A 24,456-nucleotide genomic window follows, 5' to 3' on the forward strand; every position below is an offset into this window, starting at 1 on the left:
TAGCTTAACCATTAAGTACAACCCGTGTCCAAGAATATCTAGAAATTGTGACCATTCTGACATCTAACTACATGGATTTGAAGGTCCAGTTAGCAAATCTTTTGTCTTTATCCCAAGCACACTAGAGGCACAGCAATTTATAGTGGGTAACCTAACTTTTCCTCCTCAAAATAGAAGACAATATATTCCAATGTCCAAGCAAAAAAAAAAAAAAAAAGGAAAAAAAAAAAAGCTGCCAGCACATATGACATATTTGCTACTAACAAAGTATACATTTAAGAAAGGCATTCCAGCAGCCAGGAGCTTTATTTGCCAAGAATTCAAATTCCTTTTTATATACAAAAGGGGTTTTTTTCTTTTTACAAAGGAAACCTAGACACAAAGGATGCAGGAGTTTGTAAAGATTTCAGGAAGCTGCTGAACATGTCCACGTAAAAACCATTCTCACAAGTCAGCATTCAAAATAAGATGACGACTGAAAACAGCTCCTTTAAAGCAGCTCACATCTTGACATCAACATTTGCATGAGAGGTTTCTACAGAAAAAGCTGTTACAGGAATCTCAGTCCCTGAATTATCAGTCTCAGTGGAAGAGCTTAAATATAAATAAAAGGGAGCAAGAATCTTCTGTTTTCCAGGTTCTGACTAATCCAGATGTGCAACAGCTTCTCTCTTCACTGGAGTCTCATTCGTTTTTCAGGTGGCCCTTTAGCACCAGCACTCTGAGCATTCTTTACAGTCTCTTTTTCCTCTGTCTTGACAGTTTCAGGGACTGGTTCTGGTTCCTTTTTGATTTGATCCACTAAAGATGTAACAGCAAAAGAAAGTTAAACCTCTGATTTTCATTCCTAAAACAATCTTTAGTATTTAGAAAATATTGTTAATGTCACAAGGGCAACATTAATTTCAAAGGTGTAAGAATAATAAGAAGAGAATAAATTCATACTTATATGAGTTAAAAGGTGGAAGAGATTGAAGTGATACAGTTCATGCCTTTCCTGTTTGGAGGTTGCCTATGATCAACTCAAAATCTTCACTCTTATCCATTACTTTGCACAACTAGGTAATGCCAGAATTCTAAATCACCTCACAGTAGCATCAGCAAGAGCTTACATGGCAACTGAAAGATACTGCATACAGAGCCTATTTTTTAATTCTTGTGAAAATATTACAGTTTTACCTGGGACAGGCTTTTCTCCGGGCTTTTGCTGTGAGGGAAGAAAGAAAACCAACACATCAGTGGAACCAAAGTTGTAATTCTCAACCCTTCCTGCCATTAATTTAGGAATTAAATGCAAGCAATGCACTCTTATATGTAAGAGGTGAGGGTAGAATGGGTCACTAAATACACTTTAAACAAAATCCAGTTAATATTTTATAACATCCAGTTTTTCCCCTGACAACTGAAAAACACTGAAGACAAAAATATCCAGTTAGCCAGTCTTTCCCAGAACTGGCTGAGGAGCACTTCTGTGAGATGCTGTAAACAATTTCCTTTGCTCCCAAGCAGAAGACTTGGTGGAACAAATGGCTACCAAAGACAATCAGAGGTAACTACAACAACTTCACAGAATGCCAAGAATTTCCACACTAACTAATGAGTCTCTAGAACAATGGAGTAACTAAAAATACTGTGATGGCTTGATTGAGTTCACAAAGGAAGAAACTGGAAGCAGCAGCAACATCAGATAGCTGAGAACAGACCCTCTGTGATCAGATAAGGAAGGTGTATAATAAAATTCACTGTCATAGTTTTGCCAAGGTCTTAATGACTCCAGTGATTACAAACAGAGATCCTACACTCTTATATGAGCCTTCCATGTCAAGTTCGTTATCTAATCCATATTACTATTTCAGAAATAAACAGAATTCCAATTCAGTTTCACCTGTTTAAATACCTATGATTGTCTTTTAAGTTCTAAGTTACAGTAAAAGTGTAGCTTTTGAGTGTCATACCTGAACAAATCTGGGTGGAAACTTTTGTCTTAGGTCTAAAAGCAAAGCATCTACTCGTTGTCTTTGGAAAATAGAGCTTGGTTCCTCTTTCTTCTTGGCTTTTGGTTTAGTTTTCTCTGCAAGTCACAGAAATATTAGAGAAAGATGTATTAAAATTTATTTTCTCTTATCAGCTCTTTGTTGTATGACAAGTTGGTATTTGTCTCTCCTCTGAACTTCACCTCCATTTTCTTACTGACATAAGGTTTGGGGTTTTTTTGTGGAAGACAGATTAAGGATGATTCTTACCTCCTGACAAACTGGTTTGGCTTCTGAAAATGGGTTTTGGTCCCCAGTGGGTTGAAGAGTTGCCCACTTTGTTAACACACAGTTCATTATTTTCATCTCCCACCCATGCCTTGATATTCATTCCCACCAGCACAGAAGGGCAAAATTCCTTTCACATAGTAGAGAGCCCTAACTTACCCTTCAGGCACTTCATCTCACCTCTCCACCATCGCTGTGCATTGCCTCAAGCTTTTCCCTACGTTCCTTTCCTCTCCCAAAGTATGCAGGAGAAACTAGCAATCATACCTCGTTCTTCCTCATCTTTGAAATGCCACCAGTAGCCCTTGGATGGGTGATAGCGACAGTAGGACATAGCTTCTTCAAAAGCCGACTGAATTCCATGCACTGCAGTGAGCTTTCAGAACAAGAATGTAAGGCAGTGTTCAGAACTCAAGGAGCAAACACAATGTAATCTTTTGAAAGTAGGTATTTTAAAATTAATATTCTATATTCATTTTTGTTCTGGAAAGGGAGCTTGGAATATCCAGTTTTGGACTGAGAATGCAATTTAACAGGTTCTCACAAGGCTCTTCTGAAGTGCTTTTCTAAATTGACAGAGAAAAACTTGCAAAAAACCAATAGTTTACGAGAACAGAAGGAATGAAAACAAACTTGAGCATCCAATTTGAGAAGAAATACCACAGCAACTGAAAACATATACCTCATTTAAAAATAAATATTACATTACCTTAACATTAACTTTCCAAAGCAAGCTTCACTGATTATATATTTAATTATTATTACATACGTATGTCAAATAATTTTAAAATTCTGATTATTCAAACTTCATGCTGTTCTGCCAATTGTGTAGCTTCGGTTATTCTGATCCTTCATCCTTAAATAAAGAATCCTAGTTTCTGGGCAATACTGCGCACTCACAAGATCCTGCACTTTCACGTGGGATCCCCACACGTGGGGATTAACCAGTGGGGCTTGTTTTAAGTTACTGCACCCTTACTACACAAGATCTTTCCTCAGAATGGTGAAGGAGATATTTAAACAGACCGGGGGGCAACCAAAAGTAAAAACGGATATAAACCAGTACACATCAAATGCACAGAACACTTACAACTCTGGAGTTAATGACAGATCCTAAGTCAGGTGCTTGATAAATCACTCCAGCAATAATGTAGTAGTCAGCCAATGGCATAACTGTGGGAAGAAAAAGGAGAAAGATGTGGGATCAATTTAAAGCTCTGGCCAAAGACTGTGTATTTGTTGCTGAATTTCAGTCGTAGCAGGAACTGAAAAATTGCAGTATTTTTCTTATCACAAAATTTTCTCTTGTTAACCTTTTCCTTCAAGGTGCTTTATTTGCACCTTAGGCACAGACTGATAAGGAGAGAAAAACCAATGTGTGCTTTACAGATAGAAAAGCATGTGCTGTAAAGTCCTGTCCTACTGCAAGCAAATGATTTGCTTCACAGAACTGGGGTTTTCAGAGTACACTAGAGCTACTACTAGTCAAGTGAACTGCTCTGGAAGTAATTCTACTAGCCTTGGCTACCAGTAGAAACCCACTATAATGTAAGATACCATTGTTCTGGAGTCAGCTTTCTCTAACTTCTACAGTCCTCTCAGCTAGATTTCCCAGACCCAATGGAGTGAAGCACACACAGAGTGTGCTTTTCTAAATTAGTAACATTCTGCTAAAAAAAGACTACCTTCCAAAGGCATTTGCTAAATCAGATTTGCAACATCTACTGACCAATCAAAAATTCTTGTTCATTAGAGCTGCAGTGCAGAGGAACATTACAGCTGCCTCTGTAACTCTGCTGAACACTGTTCAATTGAGAAACCATAGCAATGCTCCCAGCTTCACATTCCTAAGGACATGACCTGTGCACACATGTGTTCCAGTTCCTCCATCTCTACTAACAATTCACCCAGTACTTGCATTTTATGAAGCTTGGACACCTGCCTAAATTAGCAGTCCCAGACAGTATTACAGCCAGTACCCACTTCTTCTCAAGAGAAAAAGGATGCTTAGCACTTCTTTACAAATGGAGCAAGACACAGAACTGCAGTTTTACTGTCTCACAGCTCTGTACCGGGACCTACTCTCCTAGACAGGCAACACTCCCTAATCAATAATCTAAGGATTTTTATAATATCACTTCAATCAGGCAAAAGCCTGTCTTCAAGAATTTAAAATGTTTTAAAAACACACAGGCCTTCATCAGTTGTATTTGAGTATTCTACACTAGCTAGGAACTAATTAAATTTCAGCTTTACATCCCCATTCCCATGTCTCAAATACACTAATTTTTGTACCACAATGAAATAAAACGCATGGAAACATCTCAGCTAGGGAACTCTGCAACTCAGTTAAGGTACCCAGCACAAACTTTACAGTCACAGCGGGAAAAACATTACCAAACAAGTCTCAGTTAAGTTCCACCAAACATACATCTGCCTTACAGCATAAACACACATACTGTGGTAGCTCCAACTCCAGTCTCAATCTAAAAGGTGTCAAAGCCAGAAATTAAGGGCTGTATGATAATTCTATACTCGTTTTCAGAAGCTATGTTGAAAATCTCTAATAAAGAAATAACTCAAACAATGTACTAAAGAATCAATCATACATGTTTTCTCAATTTGGAACTGCAATGTAAACAGACCATTATTTGATATAAGCAAATAAGAAACATTACAAGACAAGGCAAAGCCCTGTAAAGACCAAAATGCATATACAGAACCTAAACTCCTAAGAAAAAGAATTTAAGAAATAACCAGCACTAATCCTGCCTTTCTTTCCTACAAAGCTTACTCTGAAAAAACCTAAATTATGTTATATGAACATGTAGTAAACAGATAAGACAATCAAATAACTATTGAAATGTGGCTACATATTTGATTAATCACACATACACAAACAAATTCAAGGTTAAAAAGGAATAATGAAGCCAGTTGCCTGCAGATGGGGAAAAAAAAGCTAAGGTGTTCAATTTAAAAACTGGGAAGTGACACTACAGGAAGGAATGGTGCTGTTACCACAAGACTCCATCCCAACACGACATGGACACTCTTGCATGGCCTAACAGATAAATGGAATGAATGCTATTAGCAATTTCCTGTAGGAAAATGTAGCACAAGGCAGCACTCTCATTCACTGTTCCCATTTCCCCACAAGATGGCACTCCCTGCCACCGGCACACTGCAGGGAACCGCTGCAGAAAGGATCTCCCCCCACCACAAAGCATCATACCCTCCCAATTAGACTGGAGATTAAGACAGAAAAGGGGAAGCAGAAATGCTTAGACACAATTTAGGAACTGATAAAAACAACTGACTGATTTGGCTTCACAACAGAGGCAAGAAGTGAGTGACTGTACCTTGTGTTGGAGATTGCCTTTGCTGCTTTCGGATAATGAAGAGAATGGGCTCTTGAGCATGGAGAAGGATGTACTCCACTCCAACCATCTGGCTGAGAAAGAAACAACCAGAGTAAATATCTTCCTCCAAGTAAAATCCGTAGGATGTGAAGAGCGACCAAAGGGCCCGGCAATAAAGCAACAAAGTTCTGATGCTTTGAAAGCTCTTCTTTATAATGTGCAGTAAATAAAGGCAAAGGATTTCCTGAGCTAGCTAACAAACCCTAGGTGCATAGAAAAGGGGAATTGTAACAACCTGACACAACACAAGTAGAATATATTAGCAACAGATAAATAGCAAGAAAGATAACAACCTATCATCGTGGAGATGTCATTTAAATACAGCAACAAAGAACTGGTGTATGCTGTGACCATCTGTGTGTCTGATGTAAAGACCTCTCTGCAACAACACTGAGCACAAGTGACTTTACCAATGGACTTCTAGCTCTGCTTGCAAACTCCCCATCATATTGTGGAGTCTTTAAATAGCTCTCAAACACTCGCTTGTGCTCAGCATAGCAGATGGGGAACTGAAAAGAAAGTTAACTTGCACATGCAATCTCAATACACAACCATATGTGATCAGTTTATTTACAACACTCACTACTCTTATTATCCATAGTAAAAAGCCAGCTCTTTGGAGCAATTATGTACTAATTATGGCACAGAGCCAGCAGTATATGGAAACACACACTATTTATGAACTCAAAGTATCCCCTAACATAAACTCTATTCACTGCAGAAAAAGCATTTACACTACTCAGGTGCTGTTGAGCAGGGAGGATGAGAGAAGACAGCTTTTCTATGTCAGAGAAATATCTAAAGGGTGATTTACTGGAATCTCAAAAGATACACAGAATCCTTCAAGCTTAACACCTAATTGAGATGGCTTAAGTAGAAAACATCCAAATACAGAAAAAGCTGGCCTCACTGGAAAGTGGTGGGACTAAAAAGCACAGAACAGAATGAGCTTTCCAGCATGCTTCCATTCAGTCACCAAAGCCTCTGAATGGAGGGACAAGGGATACTGCACATCAGCCACATGCAAATTACAACTTACTTCAAATGGTCCAGGGTCATCCGCTGCATTTTGACGACTTCATTGTTACATGTTCGGTCATAGAAAGGGTTACTTCGCTCTGAGAAATAGTCCAACACGCTCCCATTGTTTAATATTGGAATCCAGGAGCTGTCAACCCAGGAAATTCCCAACAGATTATCTGGAAAAATAAATCTACATTGAGTACCAAAGCAGTCAAAAACACTACAAATACATCCAAGAGTAAATTGACAGGAGTTAACAATTACAGCAGAGAAAGGAGATGGAACACAAACATACCACTTAACATGAAAGAATTTCATGGAGTTCAAATAATAATTGATAACCTTTAACCTTCTGCAGGTCTCTTAGTAGTATACAAAAACAAACAAACAAACAAAACCCCCAACACAACCTAAAAACCAACAGCAAACACAAAGATGCTGCTTTTGGGCAGATGCTTCCTAGTAATCTTGAATAAGAGATTCTACTCCTGACTCAAAAATTAATCTGCCAAATTGCCTACAGCAAATTACTTGTTCTATAATTCAGTGGATATTACAGCTATCAAACTACCGAACACTAACAATTATATAAAGAAAAGCAAGCTTTTTAAATGAACATACTTTATAACCTACAAGTCATAATAGGCCAGCTAAATTCTTACAGATTTAGGGAAATACGAATTAAAGTCCCTGCATTTTGTTATCATGCTGCAGCAAAATGTTCTTCAGGCACATCAAAGAAAGCAGTGTCAACAACCAGTTCCACAGGCAACAAATTTGCTAACACTGGAGATCCAGGAGGAAGCTTGGAAAAAAACCCCTGAAATTCATTGATTTTAAATCACAGCAGCAGCAAACAGAATTTCCTAGACACAAGAAAGCAGGAAGAGACATGCATTGTTTAAATTAAAAAACCCTAAGTGATGAGAAGTCATTGAAGACTGATCGAAGATCTCAAATTCCCTACTCACGGGAACCACTCCCTAAAGTTCACACATCATATACACACCCTGAACTCGCACTTATCATTCCAATGAGAATATTTTACTTCTGTGACAATTCAGCATGCTCAAGGATCATTGGATCACTTTCAAAAATATCAGCTCATACACTACTAGCAGCTTCTCTGAGGAAGAGTTATAAAGCAACACTACCTGCTTAGCAAACCAGGAAAAATTCAACAGAAATAGCTACATGTAAACCATTTTTCCTAATCTCAGAATTTTTAGCCCAACTGTTTCATGCAGGGCAGGGAAAGGGATGGAGAAGTCTAGAGGCATTCAAATTATTTCACATAGACTATTCTCTCTCCTCACTACAGAAAAGGAAATCTCAGAAACATGGCACTAAGATCCATGATTAAGTACCCAAGTTGTGGTAATGCTGTTTATTCCAAACGCCATTCAAATCCAAAAGAGCTCTCCTTTCAAAAAATCTTAAAATCTTAAGCACTTGCATTCTTCTCATAATAAGCTCTCACATTATACTTCAAATACAAACTTTCTTTGTTTGTATGATTAACAATACCTGCATTTCTCAGAGGATTGTCAGGTGAGTTTTAGAGAGAGAGAGATATACATAGCTATCATGCTGTACATAGACTCTGAAATGTATAATGTAAATGTATCATAAAATGGAATATAAAGTTGGACTCTAAGACTCAATTATCCACAGCTGCTTAGTGCCAGTATTTATAATTGCCTTCATAACTAGCAAGATTGTTCTCTTAACTATTCTTGGAAAGAGGAGAGGAAGAATAAAACAAACCATGAACCTGACATAGCTGTCATACTGAAGGGTGTACTGTTTATTTTGGGTATAAGAAAGGATGGCATTCCTGCTTCCCTGTTCCTTTCAAAAATAGAACATCTTGTGCAAAGCATTTTTTGTGGAATTTGCATCACAAATACAAAAGTAAAGTGCTTGTGACAATACTGCCAATCTGTCATGATTTTCAAGACAATTTGGAAGACAAGCCAGCAATCCTAGGCAAAAAAGAAGAGTAATTCACACAATGTGCTGAACCTGGCCTTGTTGGCCAGGTAGCCCAGCACTAAGCTTTGACAAACCAAGAGGAACAGTAAAATAGCCTGACAGTGTATTGGGCTTGCCTGACCAGGCTTGGCAGGCGGAGTTACAGGGGTGGCTTCAGTGAGAAGCTTCTGGAAGCTCCCCCATGTCCTGCAGAGACAAGCACAGTCCATGATAAGGTGGCTGTCCCCCTGCAGCCCATGGAGATCCACAGTGGAGCAGAGATTCAGCTGCAGCCCCTGGAGGACCCCCCACTGGAGCAGGTGGATCCCAAGGGAGGATGTGACCCCATGGGAAGCCATGCTGGCGCAGGCTCCTGACAGGACCTCTGCTCCCTTGGACAGAGGAGCCCAAGCTGGAGCAGGTTTGCTGGCAGGACTTGTGACCCTCTGAGAGACCCATGCTGGAGCACTTTGTTCACATCCCTCCGATGCCAAGTGCAATACAAGCCACGCCAAGCAGCCCCACGAGCCGCCAGGCCCTGCAGAGCTTCCAGGTCATGTTCACCTGGGCAAAGCAGCCTCAAAGCTGGCCCAGAGGGTAAGGCAGGTCACAGACCATGCTCCCTGTGACAAGGGGCACTTGTCCATCCTGACCCAGCGCTGGGTGCTGCAAAAATCTTGGTAATTTTGGAAAAGTGAGGGATTGCCTGTGTAACCAAGAACCATCCTGCACAGAAGGTACTTAAAAACTCTGAGCGGGTTGGATTAAGTGCCAAATATTGATCAGCATTATAACTTCTACCAATTTCAGAGACCAAGATGGATGAAACAGAATTTCTTGATGACCAGTATTTTAGATCACACATGGCCTGATTTCAAAAATTTGTGGAGATAAAATATTCTAATACTCTTGGATTGGTGAAAATGCAGTTATTGTAGTTTCAGTAATATCTATTTTGAATTTAAATGACAGTCCCACATGATGGTAGGCCCAAAGGGATACACAGTAAAATTATACTAACAATTCCATTTTTCAGAGCTGCAAAATTTTGGATTTTTCACTACTGGTTTTGATGTGTCGTGCAGAAGAATCTGGGACGGTTTTTCATAGGTAGACCCATTGATCATCCAAGACTCTACCTTAACTTCTAACCTTTATGTTCCCCAAATTCAGGGAATATTATTATCAGCTTCACCCTTACCTGAGTCCCATTCATTTTTTAAATACTTAACCAAAGTGGCTAGGCTTAAATCTGTTTCACTAGAATGTATCAGCTTTTGGAAACTGTCATATTGACTAATAACCCTAATTTGGGGAGTTATGCAGGCTACATTGAATACCTGTTTATGGTGAAGAAGAAGAGAATGGTACTAAAGAAGATGAAAGGAGAGGAATAGGCAGGGGGCACTGGGGTCTGAAAGGGCTCCCACCCTTTGGCCTGAATCAACGTACTCTTGGTAGGCAGGAAGGGACAATTAGATGTAAATGTTATTTCTGACTGTGAGAGGAGGGGATGGGTGGAAAACGTCAAGGCATTCCTGGCAGACCTCGTAGCTCCAGTACAACCAGAAAATGAAACAACAGACTTCATATTCAGGAATAAACAGAGGCAAGGCCCTGCTTTAAAGTAAAGTTACAATACCGATCGCTGAGGCAATGGGAAAAAGGGTTTTATGGCCATTCTTACAGCTCGTGGACTGTCCCAACTGGACATGACTCACGAGTTTCTATATGCCAGAATGTCCCCTTCCATTGTCAGGACAAGACTTACCATGCAAACTGAATGCTCAAGTAACTTTTTTTGAGAACTGTGTATAGCTATGCGTCTCACAGAAAAAGGCATGGAAAACTCAAATCTGCTTATCAATGAACCAGATCTCAAATGAACCTGAAAAGGACATCCTGGACACAGTACTGACTGCTGCTCAGAGTACCAATATGAATTTAATACCTGTAAAGAAGCCTTGTTCTCAGGCGTGTAGGCTGGTACAGAATTTAAGAGCAGTAAATCAGATACCTCAACTCTGTTGTGTGGATGGGCTTCTTCTACCAGGTGAAAAAGCCCATTTCAGAACAACAGCATTGGAGAAATTCATGAAGGATTATCTCCTCTGGGAGGGATCCCACCACGGAGCAGTGAAGACTGTCAAGAGTCCTCCTGGTGAGGAGGACAGAGTGGCAGGGTCAACATGCATGAACTGATCACAACATCATTCCCTGTTCACCTCTGCTGCTTGGGGGAGAGAAGTTCAAGCATTTCAGGGTGAAGTTAAGCCCAGTGGAGGTGTTTTTAAGATTTGGTTTTATTTCTCATTATCTTCCTCTGATCTAATTGGTAATAAATTCAATTAATTTCCCCAAATCAAGTCTGTTTTGCCCAGAACAGTAACTGATGAGTGATCTCTCCCTGCCCTGAACTCAATCCACAAGCCTTTCATTATAGCCTCTCTCACCTGTCTGGTTGAGAAAGGGGGTGACAAAGTGGCTTTAGTGGGTACCTGGCATCCAGCCAGGGTTAATCCACTGCAGATAGATTAAAAATAGAAGTATGCCTCAAAATCTACTTAATATATTGAACTATATTAAAGACTTCGAAGGAGCTTAAATTATCTGGAGTAAGACAGAAGGTTCTCAGATCAGCAAATAACTTAATACAGCACTCCTCCATCTACTGTCTACCTAGTTCCTTCGTGTAATCTCAAACAAGGCAGTCAGAAAAACACACAGGACTACACATAATCATTAAGAACTTGAAGACAAAAAAGGAGAGAACCTCTGTGGCATTATCAAAACTGACCCTTCATGAGATTTCCTTAAATACTTGCTCTTGTTCATTCTGAGACTCCACCACACAGGCTTCTGATGTTATTCCATTCAGACACTCTTATGGAGAAAAATAACTTCCTCTCCTGTGGCCTCTGAACTCCCACTTCTTCTCTCAAAGCTCCACCTCTTCACAACAATTTAACTTCTACTTTGTTTACAACATAAATATTCTTTAACACATCAGTCAAATATCACTTCTTCTCTTTTTATTAATATCCCTGACTCCACATCCAAATGGTTTTTGTTACTTCAGCTTTCTTTCTGGCTTTCCTAACACCTGGTCTGCCTCACCACACCCACCTAAGCGCTCTTGAGGTTACCAGCCTCACTCGCTGCTCCGGTCCCGTGCAAGTCCCACACACGCCAGCGTTTCCCACTTTCCCCCACACTTCAGAGCCGGAACTCTCTTTTTTAGCTGCACCCTTAGGTCGCCATCTCATTGCAGGACCTCTTTATTCCCCCTGAAAAGGCAGAATCTACCAGAAAGAAGCTTGCTTTCCCCAGGCGGCCCTGAGCACACGCTCGCAGCCTGCCGCACATCCAAGAAAGCTGCTTTTTGGGCAGCTTTTCCTGCCGGCAGTTCCAGCTCCCAAGGACCGTCACACCACCACACCGACCCCCTCCTGCGGCCGCCCCGAGCCCAGGCCGGGGGGCAGCGCCCCGAAGCCTCAGGGAGAGAGCCCCGAGCACCACCCTCGCCCCGGGCCTACCTCGGATGTCCACAGCCGCCATGGCCGCGCCACGCACGTCCTGAGCGGGGCGGGGCGGGGCGGCGCGCAGGAAGCGGCCTTGGAGCGGGGGGGCGGGGAGGAGGAGGGGCGGCCGGGAAGGAGGAAGCCGTGTGCGGGGAGAACGGCTCTCGTCCCGACAGGCGGTCGCTGGCCCGGGAAACACCTTCCTGAAGCGAAGGGTTGTGCTGGCCCAGCGTCCCACCGCAAGTAAAAGTGGGCTGCTCTTCGCTTGAGTGGTGCTTAACCAGAAGGACGGCGCCAGTGCTGAAAATCGACACGCTCATTCGGAGCTGTTTGCTCAAAAGGAGAGATACCAGGGTTTTGCAGTCATTCTCACCTGACCTTGGCCGGCTGGTATTTGCCGGTCACTTTCAAAGTGAAATAGACGTCGGTCACAGGTTGCTGCTCAGCATCACATCTATCCAGCTTGAGCTGGCTGGGGTAGCCCTAATTTAGTTAGCCATGTGGGAATAATAGATGTTTTGAGGTCACATCATCAAAACACTGTATGGTTCCTGTCCTGAGGTATGGTCCTTGGCATTTCTTAATTTCTTAAGTGAAATTATCAGTCATCAGTCATTTATAGAGTGAAGAACAACACTCAGTGGGTGGAGGAATATACATAAACTGAAGATTAATAAGCTGCTTATTTAGACTGACAACTACAGTCTACCAGTGTGTTGTACAGAGTGTCCGATATCCCTGTGTCATGGTAGCTGTACCTCCAGGGACTCACCATGCCTGAGCTTTTGCTGCCAAGATCAGCCATCCCCTTGCTGGCAGTAGCAGAGTCTAAGAGAGCCTGGAGTTATCACCCTGCTGATGGCACGTGATCGTAACTGGTGATGGAATCTCTTGCTCTTCCATTAGAGGCCTGTGTGAAAAAAGTATAGGAAGTACTTTACTGTGTATGAAGTACAGGAAAGGGATATTATTATTGTAGGAGAGCAATCAAGAAGTTAGAGCAAAAGAGAGATCATGCTGCTTATTTGCTCTCTATTCAATCCTCTCATACTAATGCATTAGGAGACAGACTGTAATTGCAAAACCACATACTCTTTTATTTTTTTTCTTCCCAGGATTCCTATCTCATTCAATATGTTAAAGTCACTGTATCATTTGTAAATATTCTGGGCTTATTTTCTGTGAAGAAGAGGTGCCTGGAAAACATTTGCTTTACATGTTTTGGGTGTTGAAAGATGTGAAGGTACCAAGCAAAGGCTACAGAAAATTACAAGGTCAGACAGAAAAATGCTGGTTTGGAAAACTGGACTCTAGTCTTGCCAGTAGTATAGTCATGCGTTAGATTTATGAAGTTTTTTTGGTTTTTTTTTCAGACTCGGATTTATAGATGTGCTGAACCCTCAATACAAATAAAGTAATGCTGGTCATGCTTTGTGTGTTTTGTAATTCCCTGCACACTGAGAAGTTAAGGTCTCTATAGTCTCTCACAGTTTATTATTCAAAATAAGATTTTTGTAATCTCAGTGTCTCACAGCTGCATCTCTACAAGGGAGGTGATAACAGGCCCCTTGGCTCTGAGTGGTTCATGAAAATAAATTTAATAATATCTGCAAAAATATGAGGCTGGGATGTTAAGTGTTCTGAGAAAATTAATCTTATTTTCAAAAGAAGATTTGTTTAATTGGCAAAGTAAGTAAAAATAAGTTAAAAAGATTGAACAGTGAAAGAAAAAGTACTGAACAGAAGTGCACTGTCCGACTGTAATACTGAATTCAGAAGAAAGCCATGAAAACACAGTACTTGGTATCATTTAATAGCACAACTAGATTAAAAATCAAATCTAACCTTAATTTTTCAATTTCGTGATTCCTGGGTCCTTGTCTTTGTCACTTAGATAATATTTTGTGTAAAATCTGCTTTTCCATGGGGTAATTCTCATGTGTGCACACTGCAGATCTCCATTCATTAGTTAGCTGCTACTGTTTAGCAGTTTCTGCCTTTGCCAAATACATCTCTCTAGTGCTATCCACACCAAAATGTTTCAAAATAATACTATGATAGGTCACCATTCAAACCAAATACCTCTATGATTCTGTCATGAACAATCCTCCTGGAGGGAAAAATGCCACCAGACATAACAGCCATCTTTCTGGAGCATCTCTGATGCCCTGTTTCATCTTATTTTTGTGCAAACCATTTCTTTTCAGTAGCAAATGTAAACTCGACCTCTATTTTAATTATTCATGTTGCCCATCTTTCCTGCTGACTCTGCACCTCTCCTTAGCAAGTATGTCTTCAGATGAGTAAGGGACTGAAAAGTAAAGATTACTGGGTGGGAAATAATGGGGCTTGATTGCTTACAATGAATTTTCAATTACATGGTGAGACTAGCCAAAGCACTGCTGGAAAGAATTGTTAATCTGGTAACATTTTCACCTTCTGCTATAGCATAAAAAATGAGGGCTTTTTCACCTGGCTTCCTCTAAAGGGAGAGTCCTAATGAGCATTGGAGTTCTGTCCCTCTTAGCAGGAGATGTGGATTACAGATGGAGAGATAATGAAAGCTATCACATAAAATGGGGAATTTATGTACACAGCTTTTGATGTCAGAGAAAGGCACCTTAAGCAATGAATATTTAGACATATTCATTCCATTTGTGTGCTTTAAAAATGCACAAAACACTTGGATAAAAGCTGACACCTTTTCAAGTCCTGGTGTTCAGATGTCATTTAGTGTCACTCTCCCTGCAGTGGAATTATTTTTCTGTATTTCTATGGTCAGAGCTAATGAGGAATCTCATGCTACTATGCTCCCCTGTGTGTGACAGACTGTCCCTGATTTACAGTGTTTGTTATTCCCAGTGGAAACGGGATTGTTAGCGCTGAGTGCTCCAGACCACATTATGGGTACAGCAGGGAGACTACCAAGGAGTCCCTTTATAGTTACAAATAAGCACAGCTAAACTGAGAGGACTACATCTAAAAAAGGATGGAAAACAATCTCTGTGCACATTTTTAACAGTCTGCAGAGACTGAACAAATAAGCTAGCTATATGCCATCAGGTGAAAAGTATTGTTTAGGAATCCTTATCATTAAACTCTGGAGGTTTCCAAAATATAGTAGAGGCTCCTGAACAAGGATATCATCACAGCACCTCAGATCCTGCCCATCTGCATTTGAACTCACAGATTAATAGTAAATATCTATAAGTCCCATTCTATGTTCCATTAAATCTAGTTCTGCAACGAAGCACAAGGGAAATTTAAATTCTTATGGTAATAAAAAATTTCTGGGCTTGAATTACTTAAGAAATGAGCAATTTGCTACTCATTTATAATAAATAGGAATGGGAAAATATTCTTTTAAATCCTTATCTCATGGTTTGAGAGAAAGACCTGTAAACAAACCAGAGAGAGAAATGTATGGGCAATGCAAAGAAAATGCTGAAATCACAAAATGTATAAGGAGGGAGAGGAAATGTTTGAGGGGGCTGCCATGAGTTCATCACCCATATTCTGTTTTAACATTTTTGCTTGTGAAGATTCTCTCTTTCCACCCTGAAAACACTTATGTTACTGGTATCTTCAGATGGTATTACACATGCAATCATTTACAAAATAGCTTCCATAGGTCTCAAAAGCCGTCACTGAATGATGCTTTAGAAACCCACAGCACAGCCAAATTGCAAAATTCTGATTTTTAAATCCTTAATCAGGCACTTTTGCTGACTTCAAAGTCTGTTAATTTTTCCTTTCGCTCAGTGCATCTGCATGTTCTTTTCCTTTTCCTGAGATGCTGTTTTCTGCACAGTTTTTATAAATACTGCTAATCACATGCATTGACTATAAAAAAAAATAGCCAGGCTTGTAAGCTCTTTTTTTCCCTGGAAAAATGCCACTGGGAAAATCTAACTGAAGTGGCTGCAATGATGGCTGCAGCCAGTGCCCTTCTCAAAACTGTGTCCCCCCCACCAACCCTTGTTGCTCTCAGCTGTGGGCTGCAAAGAGTAGAGGAACTGGGGGACACTAGGAGTAATGTCCCTGGCATCCTCAGGGCATTTTAATACATCTCATAGTGCTTTATTAGAGTCTCCTGTTTGAAAGAATGGGGAAAGAAAAGATTAAACCCTGCTAACAGTCTAAAAGCTTCCTGAAAACAATTAATCTCCCAGTAAGCCCCAAAAGGCTATCTGTCAAGAAGTTAATAAAGATGAAATGTCAGGATGCCACATGGCTGCTAACAACTGCAGGCAGGAGGGGAAATGAGCTTCCAAGCAAAGAAGCACAAACTATGTCATCTTGCATATGATCATGTATTAAAACCAGCAACTGCAGATGCTGACTTTTGTGTCTCTGCAGACATCTCTGACCTTAGCATCTCTGCTGCTGCATTGGCTTTGTCAACGTAAAAGGCCATGACAAAGAAGGATGCAGCAAGAACAATCTACAGGTGTTGGATCTCCCAGTGGGAGAAGCGAAACTGTCCCATGTCCCCAGAGCTTCACAGGTCACACACAGGCCAATATCCAGCAAGAGGCAGATGAAGCTGTCAGGCAATTCAGGAGCACGGCCTCTATCCCATACAGCTCTACTTGTGTGCATTTGTCAGCTGGATTGGGAGTCAACCAATGTTTTATTTCCCCCCAGTTTCCAAAGGGCAGATCAAGGCCCTGGAGTACAGCCGTGGCCCACTTGCTGCCAACAAGCAAACACTGTCTGCTGACAATGAAGGCTTGCTCAGGACAGGGAAGGGGGAAAAAGCAAAACAATCTTCTCACCATACATCCTGTTTATTGCACATGTCTAGCAATCTAATATTCCCAATCTCTGGACTGCACCACAGCCTTGGCATTTGGTGGATACCTCTCAGCAAGCTTTGAATGCCATCATTTTACTGTGCATTGTAACCCCAAATATGGCCAAATTGCAAAGACCTTGATTTTTATGCCTTTAAGTCAGGCACTTGGCTGATCTGAAAAAGTTCTTTAATAAAATAGAGTCTCTCTAGTCTGATGAAGAAATCAAGATTTATTTTCCTGATTTACTCTATTTTCTATTGAAAAACAGAGGGCTTCAGTTTGGCAGTGAGCCCTGTGCTTCCCAGCGGGAGGATGCAAAACATGGACAGGCTGACCAGATCAGGAAGTGAAAAGAAACACTTAATTTCTATATTTCAAGATTGGAGAGAGCTACAAAATCCAGCAAACAGTAATGGTGGCAGAACCTTAAAAGAAGTGTCTAGCAATATCTCTGCTTCAACAACTGCAGGCCTCATAAAGCTAAAAGGGGTCTATTTCACTTCAGTGAAAAATTTTCATTTCTGCTCTGTCCGTTGAGTCACAAATGTTTTTTTCTCTCCACCTTCCATCTCTCTAAAACAAATATCCTCACCTACCATTAAATCTTAGTGTGCACACTTCATCATTTGTCTCAGCTGCCTAATGGGCCAGGTAGGTCCTTAATTGGAGGTCTTTTTTCCTGCTCTCCTTTTGCATTATTTTTTACTGGTGTTGGTTGCCTGTTAACTCTAATACCTTTGCCTCCTTCAGAAGAATTTTACATGTCCCCACCTCAACAGGTAGTGAAAAAAACCATATTATTTCCATTCTGGCTGCACTGTTCTTCTTCATCTGTGCCTCCACACTATCCAAAGTTGAATGCAGGCAAGTGGCCCAAGCGTTGAGCCCAGGTAATGGCTGCATAGCCAGGGCTGCTCATCCCTGAGTCCAGGGAGGAGCAGGAATTTGATACTAATTTCTATTTGCTGGTCCCGTGAAAAATAATCTACAACAAAGTGTTTCTTCCCTGCTGGATAATACTGCATATATCAAAGGTAATTGGACACTGTTTTGGAGAGAGGAAAGGCAACATACCCAGTTTGGTAGAGGTGGCATGAGTTTATGGGGGCCTTTCATCTCAACAGCTCCATGGCCTTTTGACTGCTTAGTCTGATCAAGGTATTTTCAGAGAGGGGATTTCCTTGGTCACTGCAAATGTGGCTGAGAAGGTGTGTGTTCCTTTGCCTTTGCCTTCAGAAGTGTCAGCAGAAAGTGCCATTATAGGCTTCACTTTGTGGCCCTATAGCCTCTAAGGTGCTAGGTCCTCTCTGGGAAATTACTAGCGAATTGGTGATCAGCATGGGCTCTGCTATCTACAGTTTATAGAGAAATCCCACTCTCAGGAGGATCTATCCTTTCTTCTGCAGGACTAACAAAATTCCTATCACAGGCTACATTAAAAAATTCCAGATTTCCCTACCTAAATATAGGTTATCTTATACTTTGCCTCAGTAGGGTCCCAAAGAAGCAAGGTAGATCCCTTGGGTATCAGAACAGTATCAACCCATCATGCTGGTGCTTCACTGTCCATCATCAGAGACTGAGATCAGAGTTGCTATGTCACTTCACAGAAACTTCTAGAGCCTGTACTTGAGACCCTGAGCTCAGGATGCACAAAGCTGGGACAAAATAGCTTAGCAGAAGGGCACTGTCCCATACATTTTGCTCATATGAGAATCCTCCATCTGGGATATTCTCTCAACCACATCAGCCAAGAGTGAGCCAGCTGTAAATACTTTACACTAGGCTTTAGTAGGAAAGAGTAGGTTAAATTAATTAAGCTCACATCACAGGGATTCAGCATCTGCTCCAAACAAGTGATGAACCCACACATACCAGACCCTCATCTGTACAATGGAAAGAGCCATAGCACCCCTTTACTTTGCAGATCATACTGAAGTCAGCAGGTATGTGGCAACTTACAGAACATGATACTTGCCGGGGTATTTGCACATCCAGCAAAGAACTAGTCATGTTTTTCTATCAGTGCAATAGACATTGGAGCAAGGACACTAATGGATTAAAAATCAAATTATCTTATTTGATCATTCCCCCCAGTCTCCTCTCCCCAGTGTTTTAAACATTCTTTTTGTTGAACAGGAAAAAATTAGAGTAGAAAGGCAGGAGATACATTAATAGAGCTGATCTACTGGAGTGAAGCCAAACCAGCAAAGCCAGGAATGTGTTTCTATAGTACTTAGCACAGTGGGGCTGCACTGGGACTCAAAAGCTATCGTAATGTAGTGATAAATAATGGTAATAGGAACATCAGGAGATGAATACAGACAAAATGTATGACCTACAAATCTGTCAAAAATTTACATTTGCCATCAGCATACACCACATGACTGTCCTTCACAGCTTGATTCAGTGCCATGAAGCGTATACTGTTGTCCAAGGGAAAAAACCATAAGACAGGGCAATGATCACCCTTCATCAATAGGGCTGTTTCTCCAGGGTAGTCTTCCCCATTATGGGACAAATCAGCAGCAAAGTGTTTTGTTCACATATAGAGTATTGCATCTGTGGGAAATTGCATTTCTGCCCAGCAGGAAATGTCCTTATATAATCAGCTGGGGCTCTGTACTGAGACAGGACAGCTTGAGCATTAGCGAGCTATGCAGTCTTATACAGCTGTACAGCCCCAAAATAATCCTTGTTTGGTGTCTGACACTTTACCAAGTCTCTCTCTATTTTATTTTTTTTTTATTCCAAGTCATAACAAGATTTGGATTTAAGGAAGGGTAGGTTAAATGAGTTTTCTTGCCTTTGTAAATCTACTATCAGACCTGTGGTGAAATCAACATCTTCCAGATTTTAGCTCCAGGATTACTGGAGTATATTTTCTACCCATATTATCCATCTATTCAACTCACTGTTGTTTTTCCTTCCTAAAAAAGGAAAGGTGAATGGAGAGGAACTTTATATGGCCAATGACTTACTAACCTTTGAGATGAAACCTTGGACTCTATTCTGGGCAGAATAATTGATCACTTCAAACTGATTCTCAGGTGAGTATCAAGGACACAGAAGCAGTAGCCTGAATTTTTTGTTGCTCATGGGTTTTCTACTTTCTCATCCATACTGGATTTTATGGCAGATCAAATTCTCCTCTGTCTTTGAACATTTATAAAAGTGGGCATAGAAAGCTGCATTAATCCTATATTTCTCTTTCTATATGAAATTTCATTTTTTTAAATGCACGTGTTTATTTGTTTCATAGTTCTCTTTAATCAAATTTATTCAGTACAATTTACAAAATTCCCAAACCCTTCCAGTACAGAATAAGCGGTCTTGCTAATAAGGTCAAGCATAGCTTATTCTTCTAACTACTCTGTATTTTTTAGTACTGGTATTTCTAAGCCTCAAACTGTGATGAAAGCAGTCAAATAATTCTACAACTTTACGAAGGAAGGAAACAGCTCAATGAGAGATTAACCTAGGCTGATCCTCATAAGCAAACCATACTTACTTGAAAACCAGTGGGTTAAGAATTAAATGAAGTGTGGATACTGCAGTCATTAGGTAGCTGGTTGACAGGACATGCAATCAGATAATCAAGTAGAGGCACAGTCAATGTGTAATTTTAAAAAATCTACATTAATATAGATATTTTCATTTTGGAGAAAAATAGTCCATTTTGATTCTATTCAGTCTCTTCAACACAAGGAAATCTTTATTTCCGGAGCTGCCATGACATTCCTGCTCAGGGCTAAGAAATTATTGTGACAGGTGTGCACAAACAAGTAGTTCCATAAGGACTGCTCATCTGACTCTCCTCAGGGCAATATTGTTAATGTAAGCTGTGCATGACAGCTTATGGGGAAAGAAATACCTTTCAAACAGCCTAGCAATGCAATAACAGTGTGTTGCAAGAACCACTAAATAAATTTTCTGCAGTGAAATCCTCAGTGAGCTTTGATTAAATAGGGATAGTACTAATATCTACATGTCCACACTTGAGACCTTACACTGGCAATATTACATGGACCAACTAAATGAGTTTGAAAGTCTTTCACACATCAAGATCCATTAGAATTTCTCTTCTCTTTGTAGGATGAAGCAATGATGTTTCCTCACTCAAAGTTCATTTAAGCTCTCAGTATACACACAGTTATATTGAAAGCACGCAATGCTGGCCACCTTCCATCACTGCAGTGTCCTGGAAGATGAGGCCTGGCCTGGAAAGCTGTCTGGATGGGGAACAGAACCATTTTTGCAATAAAATTTGAAAGATGAGAACCTCACGTAAACTGCAGGGCTGATGCTACTGGGATCGCACACAGATGGTAAGTCTGTGACCACACTGCCTGAGGCTTTGTGCTCACCAGACCTCACAAATTTGTTTGTAGGAAATCTGGGAATGCACATCCTCAGGAAAACCCCATATGCTGCAGGACAAGTGTTGGAGATACAGCAAGAAGCATTCTCTTTAATAGTTTTTCTTCCTTTTTCTTGTAAGCAAATCACCCATATATATGGTAAATGAGCTTAACTATCTCCATGCAGCTTTTACTCAAATGGTTTCATTTGAGCACTTCTTTAGATACAAGTATCCCCATGCTCAGAAATGGATCTGTCTCTAGGATGAAGTCAGCCATCTGCTTAGCTGTGCACTGCAGCACCCTCAGCATATTAGGAGAGAGAGAGAGAAAAGCAAGCAGTATAACTACATCCAACTGGAAAAGCAAGTACAAATGCATTTACACTGAAATTTGACCCAGGCCCTGCAGTTTACCCTTCAAACTCAATAACAGCACAGGCATGTTAAAGGTCAGGACCATAAAACACCTTTGTCTCACCTCTCTTCCAAGGATAGCACAGCCATCTAAGCTGCAGGGCCTGCCAGTCTGCCGACAGAGTGGCTAAGTGCTCTCTTAGGGGACAGTACCATTTACTGTATTGTGAGCCACACTTCCTGAAATAGCCTGTTTCTCCTCAGGGGCCACTCTAATCACCATGAACAACTTGCAGGAACTTTTGAGACCAGACAGGAAAACAGTGCAAGCTCTCTCTTTGACATCAGCCCAATCAAGTATATCTAGCATAGCAAGAGCCTTCCAAGAGGCCAGGGTTTGGTACCCCTCAGGATGACAAAGTTAGTAGGCATTGAACCTTGGTGAAGATTGTGCCATGACATAAGACAATGAAAATGGATGGAATATGCAAGACAATTCTTTAAAGTCCTGGTTTTCAAAGACATTGCCAAACTAGGAAGTTTCCAGATAACTCTGCTTGTTGTGAGATCTTAACTCCTTCTCACACTGCCAGACCAGATATTAAAAAAGCAGACACTTCTCTAGCAGGTCTTCTTTCTCTGTAAAATTTCTGCTCATAGTTTTCCTCTTGCAGTTCAGCTGAAGTTTGGATTAGCTGTGTCTCACACAAAACAAGCAATTAGAAACACAAGCATTTCCATTCACTCCCATGTGTCATTTTTAATCTCATAAAAAAAGACTAAGCCACAAAACTAAGAGAGGGATGGTTTTTCCAGCTTAGAGGTAGTTAGATGCACTTTTGATGTGTGCCTTTATGATACCATGGAAGAATTCAGCTGTATGAGTTACAGCTGTATGTGCAAGGTGAACCCAAGGCTGCTGGTGTGAGCTCTTCACGTAATGGGCAAGTAATGATAAATATGCACTTATCTTGGAATGCAGTTGCAATCACTGCTTGGTTCTGAAGATGTAAGCATGGTGTAAAGACTAGGCAACAGTCCTTATGTGGAAACATAAACTGAGCATGCTTTGCTACTGGTGACCATTGGATGGCGTTTCTCTTCAGGGTACCAGCAATTCAAAGTTCAGGGGGAGTCAGTGCATTTTAGGATTCTTTTTTTGTGTTGTTCAGTAATTCAGTTTCCAGTTACACTCACATACTGTCTCATTAGACTGGAACCCAAGTGACTCACTTTGTACTCCTGTACAGATCTAAACACCAAGTGTCACCTGGTCACTCTTGGAGTTAAGCGATCTTTACTAACATTGAACTATGTGCCATTTACCTGGGCAGTAGGAGGATGCCAGCCATGAACAGACCTGCAGTAACTGCTTCTATGAAGTCTCCTATTCCCCACTAATGCTGCTCAATATGCAGTCTTTCAGCATTACGGGAACGAGTGCCTTCACCTCCATGGAGGGTTAGAACAGGCACGCTGCCAGGCTGGAGGAACAGCTGATGCACAGTAACTTGAGCCCGTAATGCTGTGGTGTAGCATTAGGCAGATCTGTAGGTCTTCCTGGGGCAGTAGCAACTGACAGTGGAGCAAGGGTCTGCTTCCTTAGGGTCTCAAAAAGCATAGTTCTCAAGTCAGGTCTAGGTCACTGAAAAACCTCACACCACACCCCTTTGCCCGTTGTAGATGTGCCTCCAGAATCAGAACAGCTTTGGATGCTGGAAGATAAGATAGAGGAAGAATGAGGGCTGAAAGACATAGGAGTGCCTGTTTTGTGGTTCTCAATATCCGTCTGATAAGCAAGATCTGGATGTGATTTTTTTCCAGATCTACTCTTTTCACACACAACAGAGGAATCAACCTTGCTGCTCTTTAGTCCAGCCTGAGTAAAGTGCAAGAGCTACCCAGGACACTGGAGTTTGCTTGAGAGATTATAGCTGTAGCCTCATGTCAACAGCCGATTTTAAGAGGTTAAAAGTGTTTTTCAAACTTTTATTTTTTGCAGCATTTCCTTACAGTATGACTGTTCTGCAAATCAGTGCCTTTTTGCACTTTTGCACTTTTAATTAAATTTAATTACATAATTTTTTTGCTTTTGGCACTTTTAATTAAAGTGCAAAAAGAAACACTGGGAATGATGTTAAATTGTTGTGATTTGACCTGTCCTGGGTTCCTGGGTAAACCTCTTAGTAAGCAATTTGTTACTGCATTTATGAAAAAGAAGGAAAGAATCCAGAATGCTAAAACCAGAATTTGGAACAGTTGTTTTAATTCTGAACAGCTGCTCTGTTTAACCATCCACCTCTTAGTATTGTCATCAAGCATTTTTTGTGACAAAGATGCTGCTCATACACACACACACGTGCAACGTCTTGTGATGGAGACTCTCTTATTTGCCTGCAAACATTTCTGTGGGCTATTCTTCCTTGATTGTATACTATTCCTGGGAGATTCATTGTAGTCTTGATTAGCCATTCTCAACCAGGTGGTCAGCAGGCATCAAACAGCCTGCAGGATGAACTGAACCAACACAGAATGCAGACTGTGGAAGAAGACATGCACAATACTCTCCAAGTGCGTTGCATTTGATGGACACTTGTAAACAAAGGATTCTTATCTTTAAAAAAGGAATTTTTGACTGCAACAAATGATAGAGAGAGATCAAAGAAATTTGTACCAAGGTGTTACCTTCTGTTAAATGTAGTTTTATTTCCCTTTCCTCTCTTCCTTGGATATAACTACATA

General features: G+C 40.8%; 1 protein-coding gene across 1 annotated transcript; it reads right to left on the reverse strand.

Annotated features, from left to right (window-relative positions):
- Nucleotides 1–287: 287 nt before the first annotated feature.
- On the reverse strand, nucleotides 288–12,345 carry MED6 (mediator complex subunit 6). The gene is made up of 8 exons (XM_041460072.1): nucleotides 12,214–12,345; nucleotides 6,720–6,879; nucleotides 5,621–5,712; nucleotides 3,352–3,434; nucleotides 2,529–2,637; nucleotides 1,956–2,071; nucleotides 1,180–1,207; nucleotides 288–801 (listed from the first exon to the last, which is right to left on the reverse strand). Exons 1-8 carry the CDS (start codon nucleotides 12,233–12,235, stop codon nucleotides 674–676), a joined length of 738 nt encoding a protein of 245 aa, XP_041316006.1. The 5' UTR covers nucleotides 12,236–12,345; the 3' UTR covers nucleotides 288–673.
- Nucleotides 12,346–24,456: the final 12,111 nt, after the last annotated feature.

Source organism: Pyrgilauda ruficollis, unplaced genomic scaffold (genome assembly GCF_017590135.1).
Source record: "Pyrgilauda ruficollis isolate IOZ18807 unplaced genomic scaffold, ASM1759013v1 scaffold14, whole genome shotgun sequence".
Taxonomy (NCBI): domain Eukaryota; kingdom Metazoa; phylum Chordata; class Aves; order Passeriformes; family Passeridae; genus Pyrgilauda; species Pyrgilauda ruficollis.